The sequence below is a fragment of the Pagrus major genome, chromosome 6 (genome assembly GCF_040436345.1).
Source record: "Pagrus major chromosome 6, Pma_NU_1.0".
Taxonomy (NCBI): domain Eukaryota; kingdom Metazoa; phylum Chordata; class Actinopteri; order Spariformes; family Sparidae; genus Pagrus; species Pagrus major.
In genome coordinates, this window is record NC_133220.1 from 26,309,927 (window position 1) to 26,333,523 (window position 23,597).

At 42.4% G+C, this 23,597-nt stretch overlaps 2 protein-coding genes across 3 annotated transcripts; both read right to left on the minus strand.

The window, feature by feature from the left end:
• Positions 1 to 524: 524 nt before the first annotated feature.
• On the minus strand, positions 525 to 3,877 carry LOC140998501 (globoside alpha-1,3-N-acetylgalactosaminyltransferase 1-like). 2 transcript variants are annotated; one of them, XM_073468806.1, is made up of 4 exons: positions 3,805 to 3,877; positions 3,603 to 3,647; positions 2,064 to 2,126; positions 525 to 1,777 (listed from the first exon to the last, which is right to left on the minus strand). In XM_073468806.1, the coding sequence occupies exons 2-4, from the start codon at positions 3,634 to 3,636 to the stop codon at positions 819 to 821; spliced, it is 1,056 nt and encodes a 351-aa protein (XP_073324907.1). In that variant the 5' UTR covers positions 3,637 to 3,647; positions 3,805 to 3,877; the 3' UTR covers positions 525 to 818. The 2 variants fall into 2 exon arrangements, with proteins under 2 accessions (XP_073324907.1, XP_073324909.1); XM_073468808.1 differs by lacking the exon at positions 3,805 to 3,877 and having other exon boundaries at positions 3,603 to 3,748.
• Positions 3,878 to 7,217: 3,340 nt separating this feature from the next.
• Positions 7,218 to 21,376, minus strand: pcsk1 (proprotein convertase subtilisin/kexin type 1). Its single transcript, XM_073468751.1, has 14 exons — positions 21,188 to 21,376; positions 18,935 to 19,039; positions 18,724 to 18,846; positions 14,449 to 14,595; positions 13,352 to 13,428; positions 12,658 to 12,746; positions 11,766 to 11,938; positions 11,262 to 11,474; positions 10,687 to 10,787; positions 10,346 to 10,579; positions 9,185 to 9,342; positions 8,960 to 9,093; positions 8,615 to 8,776; positions 7,218 to 7,643 (listed from the first exon to the last, which is right to left on the minus strand). Exons 1-14 carry the CDS (start codon positions 21,374 to 21,376, stop codon positions 7,218 to 7,220), a joined length of 2,331 nt encoding a protein of 776 aa, XP_073324852.1.
• Between the last annotated feature and the right edge of the window lie 2,221 nt (positions 21,377 to 23,597).

The window sequence follows — 23,597 nt, forward strand, 5'->3', positions numbered from 1 at the left end:
GCTGCTGTTTAACCCTCCCATTAAAACACACGGAAGAGAAAACAGTGTGAACGTGGGAGAGTGTTTGTGTGTGTGGCAGACTTGCAGACAGCCACCAGCGTCAGGTCATTTGAGTTTACAGTTTACTCCAATTCACAGTCGGGGAAAATAACAGTTTTTCATGGAAATTTACATCAATGCATCCTGAACCAGTTCCACCGATCTCAAAACAATTATAGCTTTTGCTAAAACTTAAACATGGTAGCTTCTATACACGTGTAACAGCATCCCATTCTATCAATCCCCCCCCCCCCCCCCACCTGGTATTTAAAGACCTTGAAACAGCAGCTCTTCCAGTTAATGATTGGCCACTGCGGGGGAAAGTGTGCACTTACACTGTTGACTCTTATCGCTGCTGACCACAAAGCCACTGGAGCAGTATCTCTGAGGCTGACATTAATGGAGAGGACAGTGCTTCGTTTAAAGAGACAGGTCAATTTCTTTTTGCCTGCTGTGGAAGAGATAGTAGACAAGCAGAGAAACTGTTCAAACATATGGGTCTTTAATTGAGAACAGATTGTGCAGTGTGCGATTGGAAGCAACATTTATAGGCTAATAGAACAGAAAATTAAATGGGAATCTGGAGTTATGAATTGAATAACGATGACTGGAATATGTGCTGTCTTTCTATCGGGTTCCTTCATCTACTGTCCTGTCAGAACACCATTTGCTAAATACCAAGCAGTCCTTCTCCAAAAGGAAATTCAAGACTAAAAAAGTAGTTCTTCATGTGCAAGTGACCTCTACATCCATACTTCCCTTCCTCTTTTTACATTGATTCAACATTTGCGCTCCTCTCTCTTCTGTTTATCTAACGCCTCACATTGCCTTCCCAAAGAGATCAGCCTCTGCACAGGCACGTCAGCGGCTAGGGCCGAGTCCCACCAGCTGTACTCTGGTGACAGCACGCAGGTCGGCCTGTGGTTGATCAGGTAGCGGTTCAGGTAGCTCTCTTCAAGGCCCCTGGCCATCACCCCATTAGCCTGGTCCTGCAGAATGAGCAAAGAACAGGCTCGAGCCAGTTTGTACATCTCAGAAACCAACCCTCCGTACAACTCCGAGGTGTAGTAGTACTCCCCTTCGTCTTCCTCCACGTAAGCTGATGAGGCTTCTTCGACTTCGTAAGGGAACGCATTTCGTGGCATCCCGTAGAGCTCTGGGTGCAACGTGGCCACTAGGTGTCCAAGGATTTCCTCTCCCACAGGGGCCACAAACTCCTGATCAATGTCAGCACAGAAGATGTACTCAACCTCGCTGCCGATCGGGTTTCTGATGGCATCAGCAAGCAGGGACATCCGTCGATGGGCCAACCTTTCCCAACCAGGCAGCTCTGCAACTGGAACCACCTTCAGCTGTCGATCAGGCCCCAACTCGATGGGGGGATCCAGAGAACGGGGATTGTCTGTGAGGATGTAGTAGGTGACAGTCTGGCCAGGGAGGAAGTAGGTTTCAGCTGAAGAGAGGAAACGTCTCACGAACTTGGCATAAGTTCCCACCACGAGGGCCAGCAGACCTGTACGGATTTCCCGTTGTGCGAATTTAGCCCTACGGACAGCTGAGTTACGGGCGTCACCCCACACTAAAGGTGCACCCCAAGGTGTTTCCAGAGGAGTTTGTGGTACTGCTGCCTTGACAACCGTCTTGCCTGTCGTTAGTCTTCCCCTGTCCTTTCCCAAGGCATGAAAGATAGGATGAGGTGACTTCACACCGACAGCTGCTTTATGTCCATGGAGGAAGTCTGAGGAAACAAAACATGGTCTTTATTTTTAACACCAGTTATTCTAGTGACTAGTTATTCTTGTGACCGACACCCAAACGTTTGTGAATAATCATCTAGCTCAATCCAACTGATCTCACCTAACCTTATTTAAACTACTTTTTAACTTCAAACATACATCTGTGTGTGGAATTTTTAGAGGAGATATTGCATATTTGTAATAAATCACCGCAGGTAAATATTTATATGTGCATTTGTGTCCCGGCACAAGAGAAGTAGCAGAAACACAGTTCTTCTGTTCACTTACATATGATCAGAGACAGGAGAAAACAGTACAGGAACAGTTGTATTCTGGTCACTCTGACTGCTCCTGTTCAAAGGACAAACACCCAGAAGGACGAGCATTTAAATGAAACTTGTACAAGCTGCTTCAACTTTTCCAGTCAGCACATTTTACTGAAATGTTTCTTGGAAGCCCTGACAGGTAAAAAAAGCCAACCTCATAGGAATGAAAAGAATGTGCTGCAAAAGAAATATCTGTCTTTGGAAGTGTAGCAACCTGTGGTTGCATCAGTAATGTAATTTCTAGAGCATATGCCATATTAACCTGCTACACACTATAGCCCATGTAATGTATATGGGCTGTATATGCATAAAATAGAAATGAGTTGATTTATAAAGGAATGTAAGAAAGCACATTTAGCCTACTCAAGTACAGCACTTACAGGGGCTCTATGTAACAATTTGTAGCAAATTAACAGATAATTATCACTTTAATGTGAGCAGATTGTACGGTGACATGAAAAAAGAGACCTTCCCCAACTCTCTCAGTTGCCTACACAAGCCTGTGGACAATTTGTTTAAGTTGTTTAACACTGCTGGACTGTGGATTTCTTTGTGAAGGACTCGGGTTGGATTTTCCGCGGCAACACGTTAAAGGACGTGACTTTATGCACGTTCTCGAGTGCCTCGTCCTCGAGGTACTTGTACTTAACTTGAGTACTTCCATTTCATGCTTCTTTATACTTCTGCTTCAAGCCAATATTGTACTTTTTACTCCGCTACATTTATTTGACAATATTAGTTACTGTTACAAAATATGAATCAACTAAGTTATGATGCATTCTATGTTATGATATGTTATGATAACATATCAGGCATTGTATAAATGAACAGTTGCAACATTAGAGATACTTACACATTAATGCATTAATTACTACGATCCAGTGAAATTGCAAACATCATCCTGAATAAGGCCGTTCTGCTAGATCTCATGTACTTTTATTTAAATAAGATTTTGAAAGCAGGACTTTTCCACCACTGATATTGCTACAACGAGATATTCACAGTGCATATCATCCTTTTCTTATTTTGAGGAAGTTAAGTGTAAAGACAATATACAAGAGATAATATATCAAATGGACGAGCATTCACTGCTGGAACATACAACATAGTAAAACCATGTCATTGAACCTGATTGAGCCTAAGTAGAGGCACATGTTAGTGAATCCAGATGTTTATCTTCAGATTGTCCACGTACATTCCCCCTAATGTGTGCAAGCTCTTTAGCCAGCCAAGACGTCTGGGACGAATGCACAAAAGTTCTTGAATTAATCAAGGACTAGTTTTGCCTTACTGGACATATTTTCACCATCAGATTGCTAATAGAAACCTTTAAGAAAGGCTTTACGAAGCTTTGGTGTTTGCAGTTCAGCTTCTCTGGCTCAATCGAACTGAGCTTTAACTGAGTGAGTACAACAGTCACCAAATCAATCACAAGTGAGGGTGAAACAGCCATACATGACACAAGCAGAAGAGGTGGAGCAGTGGCTGAGGTTGCACTGACCTGAGGGCGTCTTGCAGAATGGGAACAGCGCCATACCGTGACCTGCTGGTGGATAAACACACAATACTTTGTCTGAGGTCACTATTTTTACCCCAGAAAAATCTCTGCCTCTCGCACTCTGGCTCTGCTCTGCTCACACTGTCTCTTCCTGGAAATGTGCTGTTTAACTCAATGTGTTTCCACTGGTTGATTATTTTCTTACCTCGTCCCTGCTTTCGCTCTCTTCTCCTTGCTTTTATAATATTTCCACTCCCTTTTCTTCACATATCTTCTTTCTCGCCTCCCCCCTCACTTCCCCCCTCAGGCTTTTACAGCGTTTAGTTTTTGGAGAAAAACCAAAGCAACCAGATGCCTGGGGAATCTGGGCAAATGGGAGGAGCTGAGGAGTGAGGAGAAGACGCAGGCAAGAAAAGAATAAGATGGTGAAATTATACATGCAGTTGAAGAGAGAAGTGGATACTCGCATTCTTTCCTCCTGCTCAGGGTCGATTATGGGCAGTAGCCGCTGGAAAGTTCCTTGATAAACACTCACAATTTCCTCAAATTAATTCTCCTTACAGAAAATATCAGTGTACACAAGTGTTTGAAGTCAGTGAGGAGAGTTAGAAGGCAGTAGACAGAGATAATAACTGTGTTATAAACCAGGCTTCATAAGGTCACGTCAGCAGGGTTGTTGTGTTGTAATTCTTTCTGTCCACAAGGTGGTGGCAGTCAACAGGAAATATACTGGAAGAAGCTCTTGCATGTCAACAGTGAACATCAGGAGATGACTTGTATGGAAGAGGCTGTGAAATATGTCGATTCCATGTAACAAAAAGGATCTTTAAAGACGATGCAGGGAAGATGATGTGTCTTGTATTAATACAAAGCCCTCAAAGGGATCCCTGTCATCTAGTTCTTGAACTCCATGTGATGACATTTCTTATGTGTTTAAGTTATTGTGAGTGTTTCATTTTTGTGTGTCTCGTCAAGGCTAGGCAACCCGGCCAAATATTAAAATCTTCATTTTTCTCAAGCTTGAGTATAAATAATTCACAATTTTTTTCTGCACTGATGCCTTACTGAATGCAAAAAATTACTTTTAGCTTTTTTTAAATTAAAAGCTAAAGCTAAATGCACAAATTAACATGCTAACGCACTCACAATGACAAGCATACTAATATTTCTGAATATTTCTTGTCTGTTTTAGCCCTAAACAGACAGCACAGACGGGGATGTAGCCAGTCCATCCGCTAGGCTAGACCTTCATGAAGAAAGGCCTCGCTAGCTAATGGAAGAGAGCCTAAGCTAGCTAATGCTACAGCTCACGCCATTAATGTTTTCATCCCGTGCTGTCACAAGAGTGAGCTTTTCTGTGCTGCGATACGGTGTGGTTCAGTAGAAAGAAAATGCTTCCTACATAAAACTGAGGATTATCTTTTCAGATGTATTATTTTTTTTGCCGCTTTGAGCACCACAAGGCGCGTGACATCTAGCGACATTATATTTGAGAAAAGGCAGCCATCTCTTTGGTTGATATCTCCAAAAGTCTGCAACTCACACCAAAACAATCTAGATGGATAAACAGCACCAGAGGTGAGAGAACAATGTGTATTTTTTATTTTGGGGATGAAAAGTCCCTTTAAAGCTTCGGGACAGACAGAAGTTGAATTTATCTGCGCCCACTGCCTTTGTTTAGTGACAAAATACCCTTTTTATGCACATTCTAATGATTTGATTTTCAAAAGATTTTAAACTTTGTACAAAAAAACTCAAACCGTCACAGCTGATGTCAACTCCCAGAGTTAATAGCTGTAGCAGAGACTCAAACAGACTCAAGAGGTCACTTTGCAGTTTATTACGATAAATCTCATTATTTTTTTTTTATACATCCATACAGAAATTGCAACATAATATTGGTTTGTGTAAACAACGTTGGACTGAAGAATCAGTAGAAAACACAAAAACATGAAGAAAACAGCACGGGCTCCACTAAAGAATGGATAAATTACAGGGTGCGTGTGAAGCGTTGTCCCGAACATCATCTTTCTCCTGTCACCTTGTTGGCAGAGAAGCGGGGCAGGCAGTTCCAAGCTGGAGGATAGAGACTCTGCATACAGGATTCATAATTACTCATGTCATAAACACTTACACTAGCATCTGTAAATTGATCTACACCATGTCGAGATGAGTATGCACATTTATTACAGAATATATTAAGGCGTTCGAGATGAATGTGCTTGAAGGGAACGGTGCAGAGCCCCTATTCTACAGAGTTTCTGGTCAGCTTCTGAAGCGTGATAGGTCCATTAATACCAAATAAATAATACCAGAGAAGTCATATTACTGCAGTTATCTGTCCAGGATTCAAGGAACTGTTTCTAGTTGGCATATTGCAGATGATGAACAAACAACATGTTAGCCATTTGCACATTCACTGATTTTGGCAGTGTTCATTTGTAGTTAATGATAACTACACTGACGGCACAAGAAAATAAACTGTTCAAGGGTTTGATACTGTATATATTATCTCCATAAACTATGAGGATCCTTAGAAAAATATTTCATTTAATGCAGCATTGTACTTATACAAAACAAATTGCACAAGAAGAAGATTTTTTTTTTCTCCTTTGAATGTGTCGCTACCGTACCCAGTGCTCCATCTGTCATTCATTATCACCAGAGTAGAGGTTGGTTATGTTTTTTAAAATCTCTTTTTTAAAGTGTACTGATACAACTTTATTGTCTCATTTCACTCTTTGTATATTTCTCTTAATACTTCACAGAATCCAGAGCATGAGTCTGTGACTCTCTTGAGCTTTGCTGACACCCTGAGAATAAATCTTTGTCAACAAAGTTAAAAAATTTCAAATTGATGACCAATTTAACTTTTTTTTTTTTCATTTTGAATGTATGCTGACTCTAATTATAACATTATGTCGTTTTTTTAGGATAAATTTGTCCTCCTAAGGTGAATCAAGTGAGCAGGTGTCCCATAATAATCAAACATACATTAAAAAAAAACTATGTCGGGCAAATGAAAAATGACAAAACACAAATAGAAACGGGATCTTTGAGAGTGAAGATTTCAGCTGTCAAGTGTTGTCAAAACCATATTACAATCATTGTCTTTGTATAATATATAGATAATATATAGATACTAATACAAAACTTATATTCTAAAGGTGGCATGCTTGAGCAGGCAGTGAAGAGAAGAGAGACAAGGCCTTGCTCTCCTTTCCAGTGATTTAAATGCTTTCACTTTCACAACATGGAGATAAAGTTTGTAGCAGAGAGGCTCTAAACAAGTCCATGTTCCTGTGTGGTCTGGACGGTCTTGCGTGACTGATTTTAAAGGAGTAATTAATGAATGGTGATTGGCAAATGAAGGTTAAGATCAGATTTGCAGCATTTTTGGGAAAACAAAAAAACAGAACTGAGTGGAAGAATTCCTCTTTCCTGTGTTTCATCTCGTCTCCTCCACTCCTCTAATGCCCGATCCCATCCTTCTGCTTTCTCTCCTCTCTTCGCCTTGTTCCTCTGCTCCCCAACCAACACATAACCATGCTTCCTTTTTATCTGATTTCTTTCTTCTCTTCTTCCCTCCCCTCCCCTCCTCTCCTCTCCTCGAGGCCTTCACTTGCGGTCATCATCTATCATGTCAAACAGGGCCTGCAGCAGTCGGTCGTCTCGGTGCCTGTACGGCTTGGTGCTGTAGAAGCCATCAGTGTAGTCACTGTAGACACTGTCATGTGGGCCCCGGTACTTGTTGATCATGTCCAGAGCCTGGTACAACGTCTGAGGGGGGAGTCTTGTTGCAGGTGGAGAGAGGCTCCGGCCCGGCTGCTGCTGCTTCCTCCAGGTGGAGGAGGGCCTGGCTTCGGACCGGGGCTGCTGCATGCCAGGGATCTGCCTGTTGAAGGCCGTCTGAAGGAGACGCAGCAGGGCCAAGGAGGGGAAGTAGGGTGAACTTGAGGGCTTTTTGGGCTCCTTTTCTGGGTTGGAGGGAAGGGAGGTTTGTGCAGTCTCAGTCTTTGGATGTGGTAAAGCCTGTGTGGGCTCCTGGAGACACGATGACAGGAAACATGTTACTGGTTTGTGACATAAACTGACTCACAGAGTGTGCACCTAAAGATACACAAAGTAACTGTGTCCTTTTCTGTTTATATTGGGGAAATGATACAGAATGTGGCTTTACAGTTTTATAATGTCTGTTTAAAAATCAGTGCAGTCTTCCATACATTGCATTTGAGGCAGGGACATTGGATAACTACCACGTGCCAATCTTAAATTACAGATCATATCAAAGCAGGTCAAGATCAAGATATTCATTGGACTATATAAAGACCCTTCTGTATTATTACAGAAGGGGGGGGGGGTTCAAAGGTCGCTTTCATGCAACTTTAACCACACCCAGCAGTGATGTGACAGAGTGCTGATGCACCATGGAGCACACTGCGACATCACTGCAACAAGGTGAGAAATTAAACCACTGGGGCTTTGCAAAAACAAGGTTTTCAATGTTTGTGTACTATTGTGCTTGAATCGTCACATTTTTTAGGATGGCTGGTTGACAACTTTGTTCCAGACTGAGATATCGTAACAACTGTTACTGTACAGACATTCATATCCAGATAAATTACAATCTAAATAGCTGCAGAACTAATGGTATTTCCTTTAGCCTCCGCTGTTTCATGCCAATTGGCCAATGTTAGCATGCTCACATGCTAAATTGGGATGGTGAACATCCCCACGATTGTATCTGCTTAAAACCACCATGAGTGCATTGTCATTGTGGGCATGTTAGGATGCCGGACATTAGCATTTAGCTCAAAGCTCTGCTCCCTTTATTTTAGTGCAGCCTCATAGAGCATGACTGTAGTCTTGTTGTAATATCACTTTGCTTTACCGTTGTTATCGAGTGTACATTTAGTGTCTCTACATTCAGCCCTTAAAGTTATGGGTCCAATTCTCCCCTTAACAGTTCTTTATGTTGTCATTAAGCTTTAGCTCTAAATTCTGTTGCCACTCACCTCCATCATGTCGTCCATATGTTCCACACCGCGGCGGTCGTTCTGCACGGCGTTGTAGGGAATGTACACTCTAGGTTTCTTCATGTGCTCTGGCTTCTCTGACGTTCCATGAAGAATCAGCTTCCAGTTCAGAATGCGACCCTCGTTCTCCATACGGCCCGACTGTGAGGGGGAATAATGTTGCTTAGATCTCAGGAAGAACCGACAGAGGCTCAGCAGTTAGCTACTCTATGGGTTCCTGAATGCTTTCCGTGTGTAACAGTGGGATTCTTTCTTTTACTGCATGTATAAATGTGAAAAATAAATCAAATGGTTTCTCTATCATCAAATATCTGTGGAACTCACAGTATCTGTAATCTTTAGCAACCACGTTCCAGCTGGATCTTCTCCCCATGTATGGACAGACATGAAGTCCCAGTTTCTGAAGCCATTAGCGGATGTGTCCCTCTCTCGCTCAGCCAGCAGCACAGTGCTGGTACCTGAGGGAATATACAAAGGGATAGATCAGTCGAGAACATGTTTATTTTACTCAGATGTGTGTGTTTGTGTGTGTACGTGCACGTCTCTAACCTGATGGGGAGGTGAGGGTTATGTGCAGGTCTCCTCTCCTGGTGTATTCGATGCTGGCCTCCACCTGTACATGCTCCAATGAGCGGACTGCGTTCTCCTGCCCCGCACAGGCTTTGGTTGGAATCTCTATAGTGATCTCCCCTGCTGCTTTCAGCTCCCTGTGGAGTGCATTAAAATAGCAGGGAATGAGACAAACAGCTCTTCCTGTAGTTCCCTGACATGTTCTCATTACCGTACGTAGATCTGGGAAACAGCAGCGGGGTGGAAAAACACACATTACTGCTGCACCTGCATTACGTTTTATTGCGTGATTGTTCCATGACAATCCCATATCTAGCAAATATTCAGCGCAAGATGCACAGACAGATTTGGATGCCTTTGGTCATTCATTTGCAAAAACAGTTAATCCCCATCTCTCCCAGACATGAATGAAAGGATTTCCGTGTTCAAGCTGGCGTAAAGCTGGAGGGGGTTGTAGACCACTAAGTATTGAGGGAAATGTAGAGCCAAATCCTCGGGATTAGACAGGGACGTTGCAAGGTAATGGGGAAACTGGATGTTGGTGCTATTGAGTCTTTTAATCCAAAGCAGACTGGACACTTAAAGGAACTCAGAATCCAGCTGACCTATGCTACTGTCTGCCGGAGGGACACAATGTGAAGAGAGAAGTTGTTTCTAGGAAAAAGTATAGCAGCTAAGCTTTAGCCCTTGATCTTCCTGGTTTGTTAATCAGTAAAAAAAAAATGCAAACACAACATCTGGAGAGAAAACAGAAGGGGGGGAGGCTTTGCTTTGACTTCCTGTCCATGCTTGACAGCTTTTGGATTTAGAGATTTAATCCTATTGTGTAACAATTAGCATTTATCACCAGGTGGTCAGAGTTGATTTAAATGAACTCAGTTGTTAACTTTTTCAAATTAATTTTGATCCAAAATGTCAGCACAAAAACGAAATAAAGCTCTTTATGCATCTCTGAATTACTCTTAAAATTTAGAAATGTTGCAGACCTAACCAGTATATTTAAACAATTTTGCATTGGTTCACAAACTGCACACATGTAGCTAGGTCTATCATTTAAAATACTGTGACCTGGGCTACAGAGATAACATTCTCAACACAAATCAAAAGGTAGACGAGAGCAGCTGGAAGACGTTCTCTTACCTGGGCTGGAAAGAGTCATCCCTGACGATACACTGCGTCTTTTCAGGCACATGCTTCCAGGTGGCCGGGTCAGCGAGGTCCACCAGGGCTTTAGCGTTGAGAAGGCCAAACCCGAAGCGGCTGTTGACCATCAACCCTGCTCCGTTCCTCTTCCAGCCCGGGTTATTGGCCAAAGGATCGAACTCTGATGTCCAGACCACAATGTGCTGCAGGTCTCTCCAGGTAAGATCAGGACTGATGAGGGAAGAGGGAGGACCGGTGAGTATTTATACAGAAATGTCAATATATTGTAAATTGCAGTAATAATATCACCGACTATAAAAAAAAAGTGTATTACATACTTCTGTTCCAGTGCCAGGGCAAATATTCCAGCAGCCAGGGGGGCAGAGGCCGACGTTCCAGTGTGAGTCTGAGTGCACTCGTTGTGCAGGTCAGCACTAGTCTGAAAGCAAGCAGGCAAAATGCAACATAAAGAGAAATTCATATATGGAGATGAACCTTAATGTTATCAAAACATAACATACCAAAACATGGCATGACATAACAAATTATGACAGAACATGACTCAAGTTGACATGACATAATGTAACATAACATGAGGTAACATAAAGAAACATAATATAACACAACACGACACGACACGACATAACATAGCATACTATAACAACACATAAGAAACATAGCGTAACATAATGTAACACAACATAACATGAGGAAACGTTACGTAACAAAATGTAAAATAACATAACATAATGTAATGTAGGTAATGTAACGTAATGTAACAGCATAACAGAAATGTTAAATAACATAACTTAACATAATAAAACAAGGTAATGTGACGTAACATAACGTAGCAAAATTTAAAAAAAGATAAGATGAGAAAAGATAACATGGTAATGGAGGTGTAGTGACTTACAATCCTCTGGTCAGTGTAGTCTCCACTACTGTAAGCTGTAGCCAGAGTGGAGGAGCACTTCTCAGCGTACCACGGGGACAGGCCCTGCTGGGAGGCACTGCTGATTGAGATAGTGTAGATGCTGTCTGTGTAACCGTCACAGTCACAGTTATCGCCCTGGCGGCCACCATTACCTGATGCCCAAACAAAGATTGAGCCTTTCCCTCCACGGCCCTGCAGAGGACAAGATGGATGGAGGAAGAGCTGAAGACGATGCGTCACGTCATGATATTACAAACATACTACTGCTGCCATTATACTGTGATCATTCTAGACGCAGTAAATCTTTGCCAACATTTACTAATGGCATTTTGTCATTAGAAGCTTTATTCCCAGAAGTGATTACAATGTCCTTATTGATTATTTTTTATCTGATTCCCATCACTGCTGCAGATAACAGCTCCCATTAGAAACCTCAGTCCGAGATCCCACCAGCTGAATGTGACTGTCTGTCTCATTGTTTACCTTCTGGATGCCGTATTCAAAAGCCTTCTGGGCCAGGCGGCCAGGGCCCTCGACTGTCTTGCCATCATCGTTGGGTCCCCAGCTGGCACTGTAGATGTCCACATGGTGTGGATTGAACCCGATAGAGCTGGCCTCGATGTCATCAGTCACAATCCCATCCAGCATACGAATCCCTGAGCAGAGAGAGATAGAAATGTTATAGAACAGTGCCCAGATGGTTATTCATCCTGTACTTGTTGAAACTCATGGACGTATCATCGAGTTGAGGCCACATGTTAGGGAGGAAATAGAGCTGACACAAATATTGCAATTTACTAATGCATTACAATGAATAAATAGAAAAAATAACAAGCCCCTCATTGGAAGGTTATGATGATAATGGTTTGGTTTTCGGGCAGCAAGATTTGTGACATTTGTATTTTAAGATGGCAGGTGCTTATGGGGCACTAAGAACCAGCTGGCCACTCTGGCTCTTCAGATATTGCAAACCAATGTTTATGTGGATTGAAGCTCAGCAATTTTGGCGAGTGACGTTACACAACCATCTGGTATCAAAAAAAAAAAAAAAAAAAAAGAGGTCTCAATCAAAAAATCTTGCTTCTCTACTGGCTATAAATGAAATAAATAAAAGATGTGTAGCCATATTATCTAAAGGCAGTGCTTGGATAGGAAGCAATTGATTAAAGCTCTGTGACACAATTATCTTTACATTTTTTTTACACATACGCTTAAAAATCATTTAAATCCCTCACAGCAGCGACAGCAACCAGAACAATTTAACTCTCAATCACAAGTCTTTATTTTACAGCGCACAGTGTGCACACAGATAAAGATCTAAATGTCGTGCGATGCTCAAATACACAAATAAATATTCAGCAAAAAAAGCTCTTACCTCCAACCTTGGCGTTGTACGCCACTCCAACGCCACATTTATTGTTGTCTGCCTGCATAGCGATCTCCCCAGCACACCTGGTCCCATGTCTATGAACAGATTACATATTTAATATACACTTAAGTGAAACATTTGTGTGTGTTTTTATCATTATTTCTGTATTACTTCCATGAATCACTAAGTCAGAACTATTTTCCCTGCCCTTGTTATTTCATAGAATATAAAACCCATAACAAGAGGCCTCTACATTGTTTGACTGCATAACATCTCTTATAAAATGTCATGTTTAGAGCAGGTAATAATGATTGTGATAAAAGGGTGGTGGAGGTTCTCTGGTTCTGTGGCTCTGCAATTACAATGGACAATAGGCTATTGGCGGAGAGGAGTGCGTGTGTGTGTGTGTGTTTGTGTGTGTGACGGCAAGCAGAGGGTGAGTCATTGACTTCAGGTATGGTCTGAGAAACATTTGGAGTAGAGAGGCAGGAAACTGAATCGGCTGACAGCACTGTTTTCTAATCCTTTGGCAGAATCTGCTCTTAAGATGTTAGGCCTATTTGTACCTACATTATACTGATTTATTACAAGGGCTATATCAGGATGCATCCTATAATAACTAAGCTCGAGCCACAGAATGGTTTTATAAAAAGGGAAGGTCAGGTAATGGGAGAATGTTGCCTCTCAGCAGATAACTCACTTGTTCTCATTAGTGGAGTCGTATCTGGGGAAAGGGTCCGGGTCGTTGTCATTGAAATCGTAGCTGGCTGCTGCGTCCTTTGAAAAAAACAACAGACAGAACACTATCAAGCACCTCTTTGCAAAAGCTGTAATGACGTCAGTGTGCATCAGTGACGGAGGCTTCAAACACAGATTTGTCAGGGCCAATCTGCTGTCATGGAGACACATATGATAGGTGACAGGAGGAGGGAGTGATGGGGAAACGACATGTATTGATGTCATGTCGTATTTCAGCAAACTGCAGGGTTTAAATGCTTCACTAAGTTTGGTATCACAGGGTTTTTTGTCTCTCCCATCATTCCCCTGCATCTAATGTACAAATTATGTTCTTATTAAACAGGAAATCAGATATTATTAGTCATCCCAAAGCTTCCTTCAGTTACTGGTTCACGGTAACAGCTTTAATATCCGACTTAAATCAGCTGCGTGCGAATGTCGTTTTAGAATTACTGCTGTTAAGTTATGCAAATCCACGCCGCTCATATTCCCTGATTGTTAAGGATGAGCGTCTCGCTTGATTGAGCCTCTTTGATTAATCAGAGCTAACTTAATTACAGTGGGAGTTGTTTCTATCAGCCCTGTTGTCATACATTATTTCACCCATCCCCTCTCCTTCCCTTTCAGTCTCTTGCACTGGCGAGGCAGCGGTGGCGGCTGGCTTTCTGAGAGCGACGGCACTGTTTGAAACCAAACCGCAGATGGGGCTTTTTAAGGCTTTTAGAGTCCTTCTCAACAGGAGGAATTACGCCAAAATGAAACCTCCTTGAGCTCCCATTCAGTCATGCTCGCTTTCATCAGCTTGCAATCATCCGCATGCCCCTTCAGACTGTCGAAAACGTTCTTGGAGGAATTTGAAATACTTTCACATTCAAGTTATTAACTCAAAATTTGCACCCTGGAAATAAAAGCCAACAAAGCTGATTGAAGGCAGACACTATCATATAGAAGACTTATTACTGTCTTTATGAATCGCCTTGTAAGGTGTCACCAGCAGCGTTGCTAGGGCAACGGCAGACCAAGACGACGGAGGCTGTCTCCATGGAAACGGTGTCTTACGTAGTTGGAGTAGATGTCCGTGTGGTTCCACTCCAGCCCGTCATCCAGGACGGTGATGACCACTCCCTTCCCCGTGATGCCTTTCTGCCAAACGGGGATCACGTGCAGGTCCAGCTTCGGCAGCGAGGAGGACGTCCGCGTGTCTTGCTGGAAGACAAAATGTACACATATGTGATTCAAACTGTGTGTGGATGATCTCAGAGCACTTCATTTAATCATATGTGTGAAAAAGGTCAGCCAAAGTACAGCTCAGCTGCACTGACCTTTGCAGAAAATTCATTACTGGGATTGTTGGCTTTTCTTTTGTCCACTCTTATGGCCACTTGTTTTCTGGCAGATTGCCTCCAGAGGGTCATAAAGATACAGGCTCTACTGATTAATATAACCCTCAAGATGCCTGGAAATGTGCTGCACTTCAAGCCACAGTTCCTTCTGGCTCGACTCACATCAAATCCCCCTGTTGGATTATTTAGAAATCCGTCTCAGAGGCTGTATAATATCAAATGTAGTGAGTGAGGTGGGGTGGGGGGGAAATCAGCAGGGGAGAAGGGGGAAAGTGAGCAGGGCTGAGAGTGTGATTCAGAGCTGGGAGACGGCTAAGACTAAAAAAAGAACTCACTTTGCTCTTTCGCTCTTTGCGCATTATGCACAGACACTGCAGAACGCCACCCCAAGATGTGACTCATCCCTGTGATGTATCGCCTTTTCTTCCCCCCCTTCCCCCCTTCCTCTCACTGGCATCTCCTGTTTCTCTTTGGACAGCCTCACTATCCAGCCGACACAAATCTCAATGTAAATACGCAGCAGATGTTCTACTCTCACACAATGTGTTTCAACAGCAATTTGCTGGAGAGGATTTTTCACCCCCGACCAGCTCATATCTACAGTTTGCTTGTTTTGGTGTGACACCAAATGACTCACTTGTTGATGCTGGTGGAAGCTGAGGGGGCTCTCAGTGGCCTGCCATGCATAGATTTGAACACACACACACACACACAGCAGCTTATGCAAGTCTCCCTGCGCTGATTGCATATAAAACAAGCAACTGGACACACACACACACACACACACACACACACACACACACACACACACACACACACACACACACACACACACACGAGAGACCCATCAATTAACACACAATGACACTTGTACACACACTCTCTCTCACACACACACAGACGTGCAGGCAGGAGGAATCTGAGCTACGAGTATGAGTCACTCGTTGATTTAATAATCAGGCAGTCACCCACTCGTGATAGATAAAGACACTCATCCTGTTCTCGGGCCCGAGCTCTCCCACTCTGTCGGCCTCTGCCCCCGTCACACAGCTCCACCCTCACTCTAATGTCGGGCGTAATCAGGGCTGCCGACGTCACTTCTTTCATCCACCTCATTGCCTCATCATCATGTTTTGTTTTCATCATCACAGCACAGCGGCTGTATGTGTTTTACATTATTTCTACATAGATTTGTCGAGGACGAGGTGGATGAATCACAGCGATGGATGAACTATATGTGGCTTGTGGAGTGACAGAGACCCGGGCTGATGGGGAAATACACTAAGCGGCACTTTAAGGCCAATTCCATTAGTGTCATCATCCCTCATCGGCAAAAATGATTCATCTCAATTTGTTTTCTTATTCCAGGCAAGCGTGTGACTCATGCTGGCGGTTAGTGCAGGTGCAGAGAAGTGGAAGCTGAATCTGCCTCTACATCCCGAAGGCACAAACGCTAATGCAACATGCACTCACAGACACGTCGTCATTTTTCTGTCCAGCCAGGAACAAAAGCTTTGATGGTGACCAAGGAAAAGATGATTCACCACACTGAGTGTGATTGTTTTAATAATTGATCAGGCCGGGGTTATACTTATATAATATTAGAGATCATGTCTGTTTCCTGCAGCTAAACAGATTGTGGTGACCATGTTGTGGTCTGTTTCTCAGATGTTGTGAATCATCTGTGAACTGTATTTTTAGTTAGTTATATATGTGAGTTTGCATTGATTTATTTGTTTTAAATTGCTTGATTTGCTAATTAAACTAGATCAGTGGTCATTGTTACATGTTGATAGAACTATGTTGTTGAATACGGTAGCATATTATCATACTTAGTCAGAATCAACATTGATAACTGTGTTTGGCATTGAAAAAATACTCAGTTGATCACTAAACAGGTATTTCTGAGAATTGATTAACTGTTTAATTAATTTTTAAGCAGATGTTTTCTGTTTTACATCAATGTAAATTAGATATCTTTGAAACAAGAAATCTGGCTATATTAACTGTTTCCTGGGATATTTTCAATTCATCATATGGCCAATTCGCCAGAATAATAACCTGCAGATTAAAGCAACACTATGTAACTTTTAAAGTAATTCTGAAGAAAGATAGTTGATTGTTGAGTCTCATTCCCAGATCGTCAAGTACCAACACTTTGGGTTAATGGCTCGGGTCCCATGGCAAAGACCCAAATTATTGTTTGATGACCTGGGTCAGAAAGTGGCGTGCCCCGCCACTCGTTCAATGTTTGCTTGGATTGACAAAGGATAAGTGGTTACAGATGATGGATGGAAAGATACTCAACAATCAACTATCTTTCAGCAGAAAGTTACATAATAGTAATAATTATAATAACTTTATTTATATAGCTCTTTTCTAAACAAGGAATAGAGTAAAATGATAAAACCCAAAACTTGTTAAGACTTCGTAAATGCCTTGCTGTAAAAGAAGATTTAAGAGAACATTTTATTTGATGTGATGATGTACCCTGCCTGATTTCAATAGGGAGAAAGCTCCATAGTCTTCATCTTACAAGTCGGGATTTCGGAGCTGCATTCACCGATTGAACAGAACGCCCAGGAACATCAGTAAATCTTATACCTTATGTTAATCTTAATATAATCTGGGAGACTATTTAACGCTTTAAAAGTGATGAGTAACATTAAAACAAAAACATAGCGTGCTTCAATGGACAGTAAAAGTAAAAAAAGTGAGCTGCAGCCCATTTACTTGCAGTTTAATGTATTTTATGGCTTGGTCTGGCGCAATGAAAACAATAAACAGCATCCAAAATCATTCCCCCCAAAATACATTCAACCACTGTTGTATCTACTGTGGTATATATGTACAGGATGGGTGTGCTGCGGTCAGTGGGCCAGTCCAAGAGTTATCTCTAAGCTTATGGATCAAAATAAAGTAAAGATGCCATTCAGCATGGTGATTTCGGGGTCAGCCCACGGTCAGGATAGAGTGAAAGTGTCAGTAATGGATCTGGTAGGGGGACGCACAGCTGTGACGGTCTACTGTTCTCTGCTGCTACTTGGCCTCAGAGGGCTAAAACATCCCATTCAGAGTAAATTGGGACTTAATGCATGGTGCCCTACTCTGCTCCATCCTGCTGGATTACAGCCTCTCCACTCCTCTCATCTCCACACGGACTGTGTTACCAATTAAGCAAATGGCTCTTTTGGCTAGAACTGCTTGATAGCATGCTATTGTTTCATTGCTTTCGTGTTTTCGCCCTCTCTCTTTTCGGATAGCGGTTTATTGAAAAGTAGTAAGCTGCTTCCTTTATTTTCTGCACACATGCATGTGCACAGACGTCGGGGATGCACAACATTTATCAGTCTGATAAATTATTAGAGGAAGACAACATGCAGTTGTGCAAGTGTGCATAAACCACAGGTTAGGAACTTCTTTTTAATATTCAAAGACATGAAATTATCGGTTATCTTATCAGTATCAGCCATGACAGGCAGCTGCATATTTGTTATGTGTTGGCTGAAAAATATCTCTAACAAACATTCTGAGACAGCCCTGTCCACATACAAATGTACATGCATTTTAAACAGACACATATACCGCACACACACTCAGTAGCTTCCTGCTAGAGGCCTGAGGTCCCTGTGACAGCAGAGCGGTGAGCAGTGTGGAGCTGTCAAGCACTGCCAGGGCTTTCAGAGAGTCTCAGGGGAGAACAGACTGACCGCAGGCAAACAGAAGGCTCCACCAGACACATGTACGCCACATATGACCAGTAGACGGGATATCAAGCTAAATCTGTTGTTTATGGAGCTCTGGAAAGTACACAGTGTTCAACTGGTTTCTAAAATGTGTACATGTGACATCTTTAAACCAGGAAGAAATAGATTCATTGTTGAGCCACTTGTTGATTTTTCTCATGTACAGCCAGCGCTGTGGCAGACAGGCTTAACTTCCTGTTTTGTTTGTGTTTGTGTGTTACGTTCAATCCTTATTAGAGACTCACCAGGTACCACTGCTGGTTCCACATGGGATCATCAAACAGCTTATCCACCGGGCAGTCCCTGCACTCCCTGAGGGACGCTCGCTTGTTGCGACGCTTCTCGTACTGCTGCTCTGCCCACAGCACCTACACACAGACAGGAAGTGGAGACCTTAGTCTTTGAAAATGAGACAAGACAGAGTGAGACATGCTGATGGCTAAAAGATCAACTCACCCGATCATCCTCCAACAGCCGCCTGGTGATGTGCGCGGCGCTTCGTTTCATTCTGCTAGGATGATTGCGGTGTTTGAACAAGAAATGGTCTTGCAGGGCCCCAATCTGCAGAGAGGAAGACAGGCTGAATATTTTTTTTACAGGAAATGACATAATAACAGCCATGTGGTCGCTGGTGCCTGTCGTTCAGGTCTAGAAACATTATTATCTCTCACAAAAAGCTGCAGGAATTCAGTCATTCGGACAGTAAAACATTACTGCAATGTTACATTTATGTTTTATCTGTGACACAGCGTACGGTGCTTATTATTAAGTAGATGGTAAACTACATGGTTGGAAATCAGATTACTAGCAGACATAAAGTATTTACAGGTTTTTATCTTCATTAATTCCAGTTGAAAACATCCAAAGCACACCACACAAGGTCCACAGGTGTCATTTACACTGGGGAACGCTGGGGACATGTCCCCACTATCTCTTTGAAAGCATATTGTTTAAATGTTCAAAGGAATGTTATCTAATAAATGAGATGAAATTAATTTTGTTGTTCCATCATGCATTTTTCTCATAAAACTGCACATGTTGAAGATGGTTTTAAACTGTTTTTTATGTTCTTATGGCCCCACCACTCTTCACCACAAGGAAACGTCCATGACAGGTCCTATACTTTACACGTGTGTGTATCACAAGCATCTTAACATCATTCACTGAGTTCCTGCACTGTTACAGTTTACCTGCCGTGCATTCGTCCCTCTTATGTAACATTTAGTAACAGTTTTTTATACTGCACTGTTTGGACTGTCACTGTTTACCTGCATCATCCAAGTGCCTTTTTTTTATTATGGATAGATACATTTAAACTAGTGATGCACGATACATATGGAACAGATAAATCATCGGCCCAGTAATTGAAAATTTACATGATCGGTTATCAGGCAGATAAAGAAATTATAGCTGATAAATCTAACTGATAATACAAAGCCAAATTGCTCTTGTTGGCTTAACAGGTGCCGCATCTACACACAGCAGGTGGTGGCATGCACCTTTCCAGTTGTTTTATGAGCAGCCAATAAACACCGAGAAGAAGAACAACAGACACGATGTTGTCTCACTCATAACTGAGCTGCTGCGACTGTGCAGAGCCACGCAATGTAGACATGAGCCACACATGTCGTAACTGGTGTGATCTTTTGTTTTTACAACACAACACGAGGGAACAAGCCTTTCTTACACTCAGGTGTGCATGAAAAAGCATTAAAATGTTGGCTGCTATTTTCGGTTATTTTATCAATATCGGCCATGAGAGCCAGGTAATTATCGGTTATCTTATCGGCTGAAGAAAATCCAAATCATGCAACCCTAATTTAAACTAACTTGTGTTTTTTATTCTATTGCTGCTGGTCTCTTAGAGTTATCATAATTACATAATTGTGTTTAATATCTCGATATAACGATATACAAAATCTGAGATGATAGTCATATCACAATGACGATTTCATATCGATATATTGCCTGGCCCTACTTCATCTTAATCTTGAGGGAAAGCAAAGCCTGGTGCTAAGATGTGAAATACCTTGAGTACAATCACATTGTGTCCATTCCACAGACACAACCTAACATTTTGGATGACATCTTAACTCTTGTGCTCTTATTCTCTTGGAGCCTGAGTACAAGCGATGATGCTGATGACACAGTGATGATGATGATCCAGTGTGTCTCAGTCTCCATGACGCCCTGAGAGCTCAGTTAATCATTGACGGCTGCTGGACACAAATTAATGAACTGTCCTTATATAAATCATCCTGAGCCTTAATGTGTTTGTAGAGGAGGATGGTCAGTCAGCATCAGGCTGGCAGGTGATGTGCAGAAACGGGGAAATGAAAACCACAAGTGTGTAAACAGTGAGTCATGGACTGATTACACCCCCCTCCTCGTTTAATTTAGCAGGGTGCTGGAAATACAAACGTGTGCTTTTGGGCTATCATAAAAATAAAGCGACGAGTTTTCCAGTGTAATGGCCTCATCAGTAATAATTGATACAGCTATTTGCCTCTTCTTCTGCTGATGGCTGATGTTGTAGGCTGCAGGCTTCATTAACGTTTCATCATTCAGTTTTGCTTTCATGGTTTTCTCTTTGGCTGCTGTTTGATGTTCAAATGAGCGCTGTTTGCTCTCATATCACGCCAAATAAAAATAAATAAATAAATAAATAAATAAATAAATAAACGAGCTCAGGTCTGAAGTGGTGCCTACCTGTCGGACCAGCTGGTAGTCCAGCTCTCTGGCGATCCCCTCTGCAGCATCCAGCCCGCCCGGGATCTCCACTGCCCACTCGTTCAGGTACTGCCTGTCCCTGTAAGAGGACTCCAGCGAGCGGGGAACCACGGAGCAGAGGACGGCGAGGACACAACACATCACCGCTGGACGACATCTCACTTCCATCTCAGAGCAAATTCAACCAGATGAGAAAATGATACTAGTAATAACAACAACACACAAACAGCTAAAGCGCCAAAAGAAAGCTGCGATGACGAAGAGGATGAAGAAGAAGAAGGAGAAGAAATGTCTCTGCTGTCTGTTTATTCCTCAAGAAAACAGCTGGCTGAGGTGGAGGGAGCGTGAAACTGCGCGTTATTGGTCCGCCAAGGAGAGGAAATACTGGTGATGGGAGGGTGTGTGCGCTGTGTGTGTGTGTGTGTGTGTGTGTGGTCGCGATGGGGGGTGTATACACGTCAAATTACGGCTGTTCTGACGTCAGTTTGGCGTCTACCTTCGGTAAGATGTGAGTTCAAGTCCCGGGGGGAGAAAGTCTGAAAGGGAGGGAGGAGGAGGAGGAGGAGGAGGGAGATCCGACTAAAAATATCCCACTGTTTGTCCCTGGAGGAAGAGGAGGAGGAGGAACCACAACAATATATGTGATCCTATAACAGTGCTTCCATGTACATGTTTATCCTCATCATCATCCTCATCATCATCATTATGAGGCGGATGTCGTGCAGCGTCTTTCTGCTGTATCCTCCATCCGTGTGAGACAGTCCGACGCCTGATCAGCTCTTCTTCTGTTGTGTTGCTGAAGATTATCGATAGCAGAAAGCGGCCTCGGTCAATAATACACCTCTGTGTGTCCTCAGACCGTGCTCACGTCACTGTAGGACAGAGACAGACAGACAGACAGACAGGACAGACAGAGGAGGAGGAGGAGGAGGAGGGTGCGGGTGTTCAGCACCGCGGACAGCTCCTCGTTCACACCGCAGATTCTCATCAGGAGACGAGATGAAACCAAAAGACTCATGAGAAGGAAAAAAGGGTCAGAGCAGCAGCTGAGGAGACGATTACAACAATGCAGAGTCTAAGGAAGCAAAATCCAAATGCAGAATGTGTTCAAAATGTCTCCTGAAGTAAAACTACAAACGTGTATTCATTCACCACGCAGTATTGTAGCAGTCCAATGGTTTGAGACTTGCTATTTTTCTTTGTTTGGGCTGATTTCCCTCATGATCTAATTGCAGGGGATTCAGATCACCTGTGCACATGGTGGGGAGACTGACTCCTGATTGAGGAGTGGAAGCAGCTTGGGGCATTTCCCTCCCAGCCAATCATGGTGTGAGGACTCCCTTTTTGTGAAGGCTTAAAAGAGGAGGGGAATAGCACACAGGTGGCTCTCACCCTCAGTCTGGATCTGTCCCTGAATCACTGAGAACCATATTCCCCCAGGCAGAAGCTCTGGTCTGTTTAGGCCCTATTTTGTTTTCTTGGCTACCCACATCTTTATAGTGAGGAAACTGTTTATTTGGGAACCCCTTACAACCCAAGCCCCTCTACACCTTTAGTTGACCTTTTATTTCCCTGGGGCTTGTAGGAGGCATTTGTTTATTGATTTATTGGCCAAGTAGCGGACATTGGGCCTTTCCCCAAGTTTTACATGTTTTTTGTTTATATTTTTATGTAGGTTGGGCTGGCTCGCTAACTTGGGTAATTTAAAGGGGCACTATGTAGTTGTGGAGAAAATCAGAATTTCAATATTTACAATACTAATGAGGTAATAATACAAACTCAAATATTTATCTTTTCCATAACTGACTAAATAAGCTGTTCTCAGAGGAAAATAAAATTAAAATGTCTTCCCCAAAACTACACAGTGCACCTTTGAATAGTGATGATGCATCATATTTTATAAACATTAATCAAAATATAAATAATCACTTGTTTGGAAATTGAAATCTTAATTTATGGAGTGATAACTATAATTATACCTGACAGTAAAATGTAGTGTACTTACTTGTAAGTCGCTTTTAGCAGTCGCTGCTAAATGCCCTAAATGTAAATGTAAATGTATAGCCTTCGTATGAAGAAGCATAGAATGGAAAATAGAAGTAAAGTATCTCAAGTTTTACTCTGTGGATTGTATCTGTTATATTTCATTTCTGAAGACAAGAATTTTCCTGTTTTAATTCCCTTCTCTCTCAATTTTTAATTAAGACCCTAACCCTAACCCACAGCCCTGAGACATACAGTATGTACAACATAATGCATATGGCAGCTCTTTTACTGAGGGAGTATACAGCATATTGAAATGGTTCAAATATTCATGATGGTTATTGTCACGGTTGCTTTTCTCACAAAGTAGTGATACACATGAAAACACAGACGTCATTGTGTAATT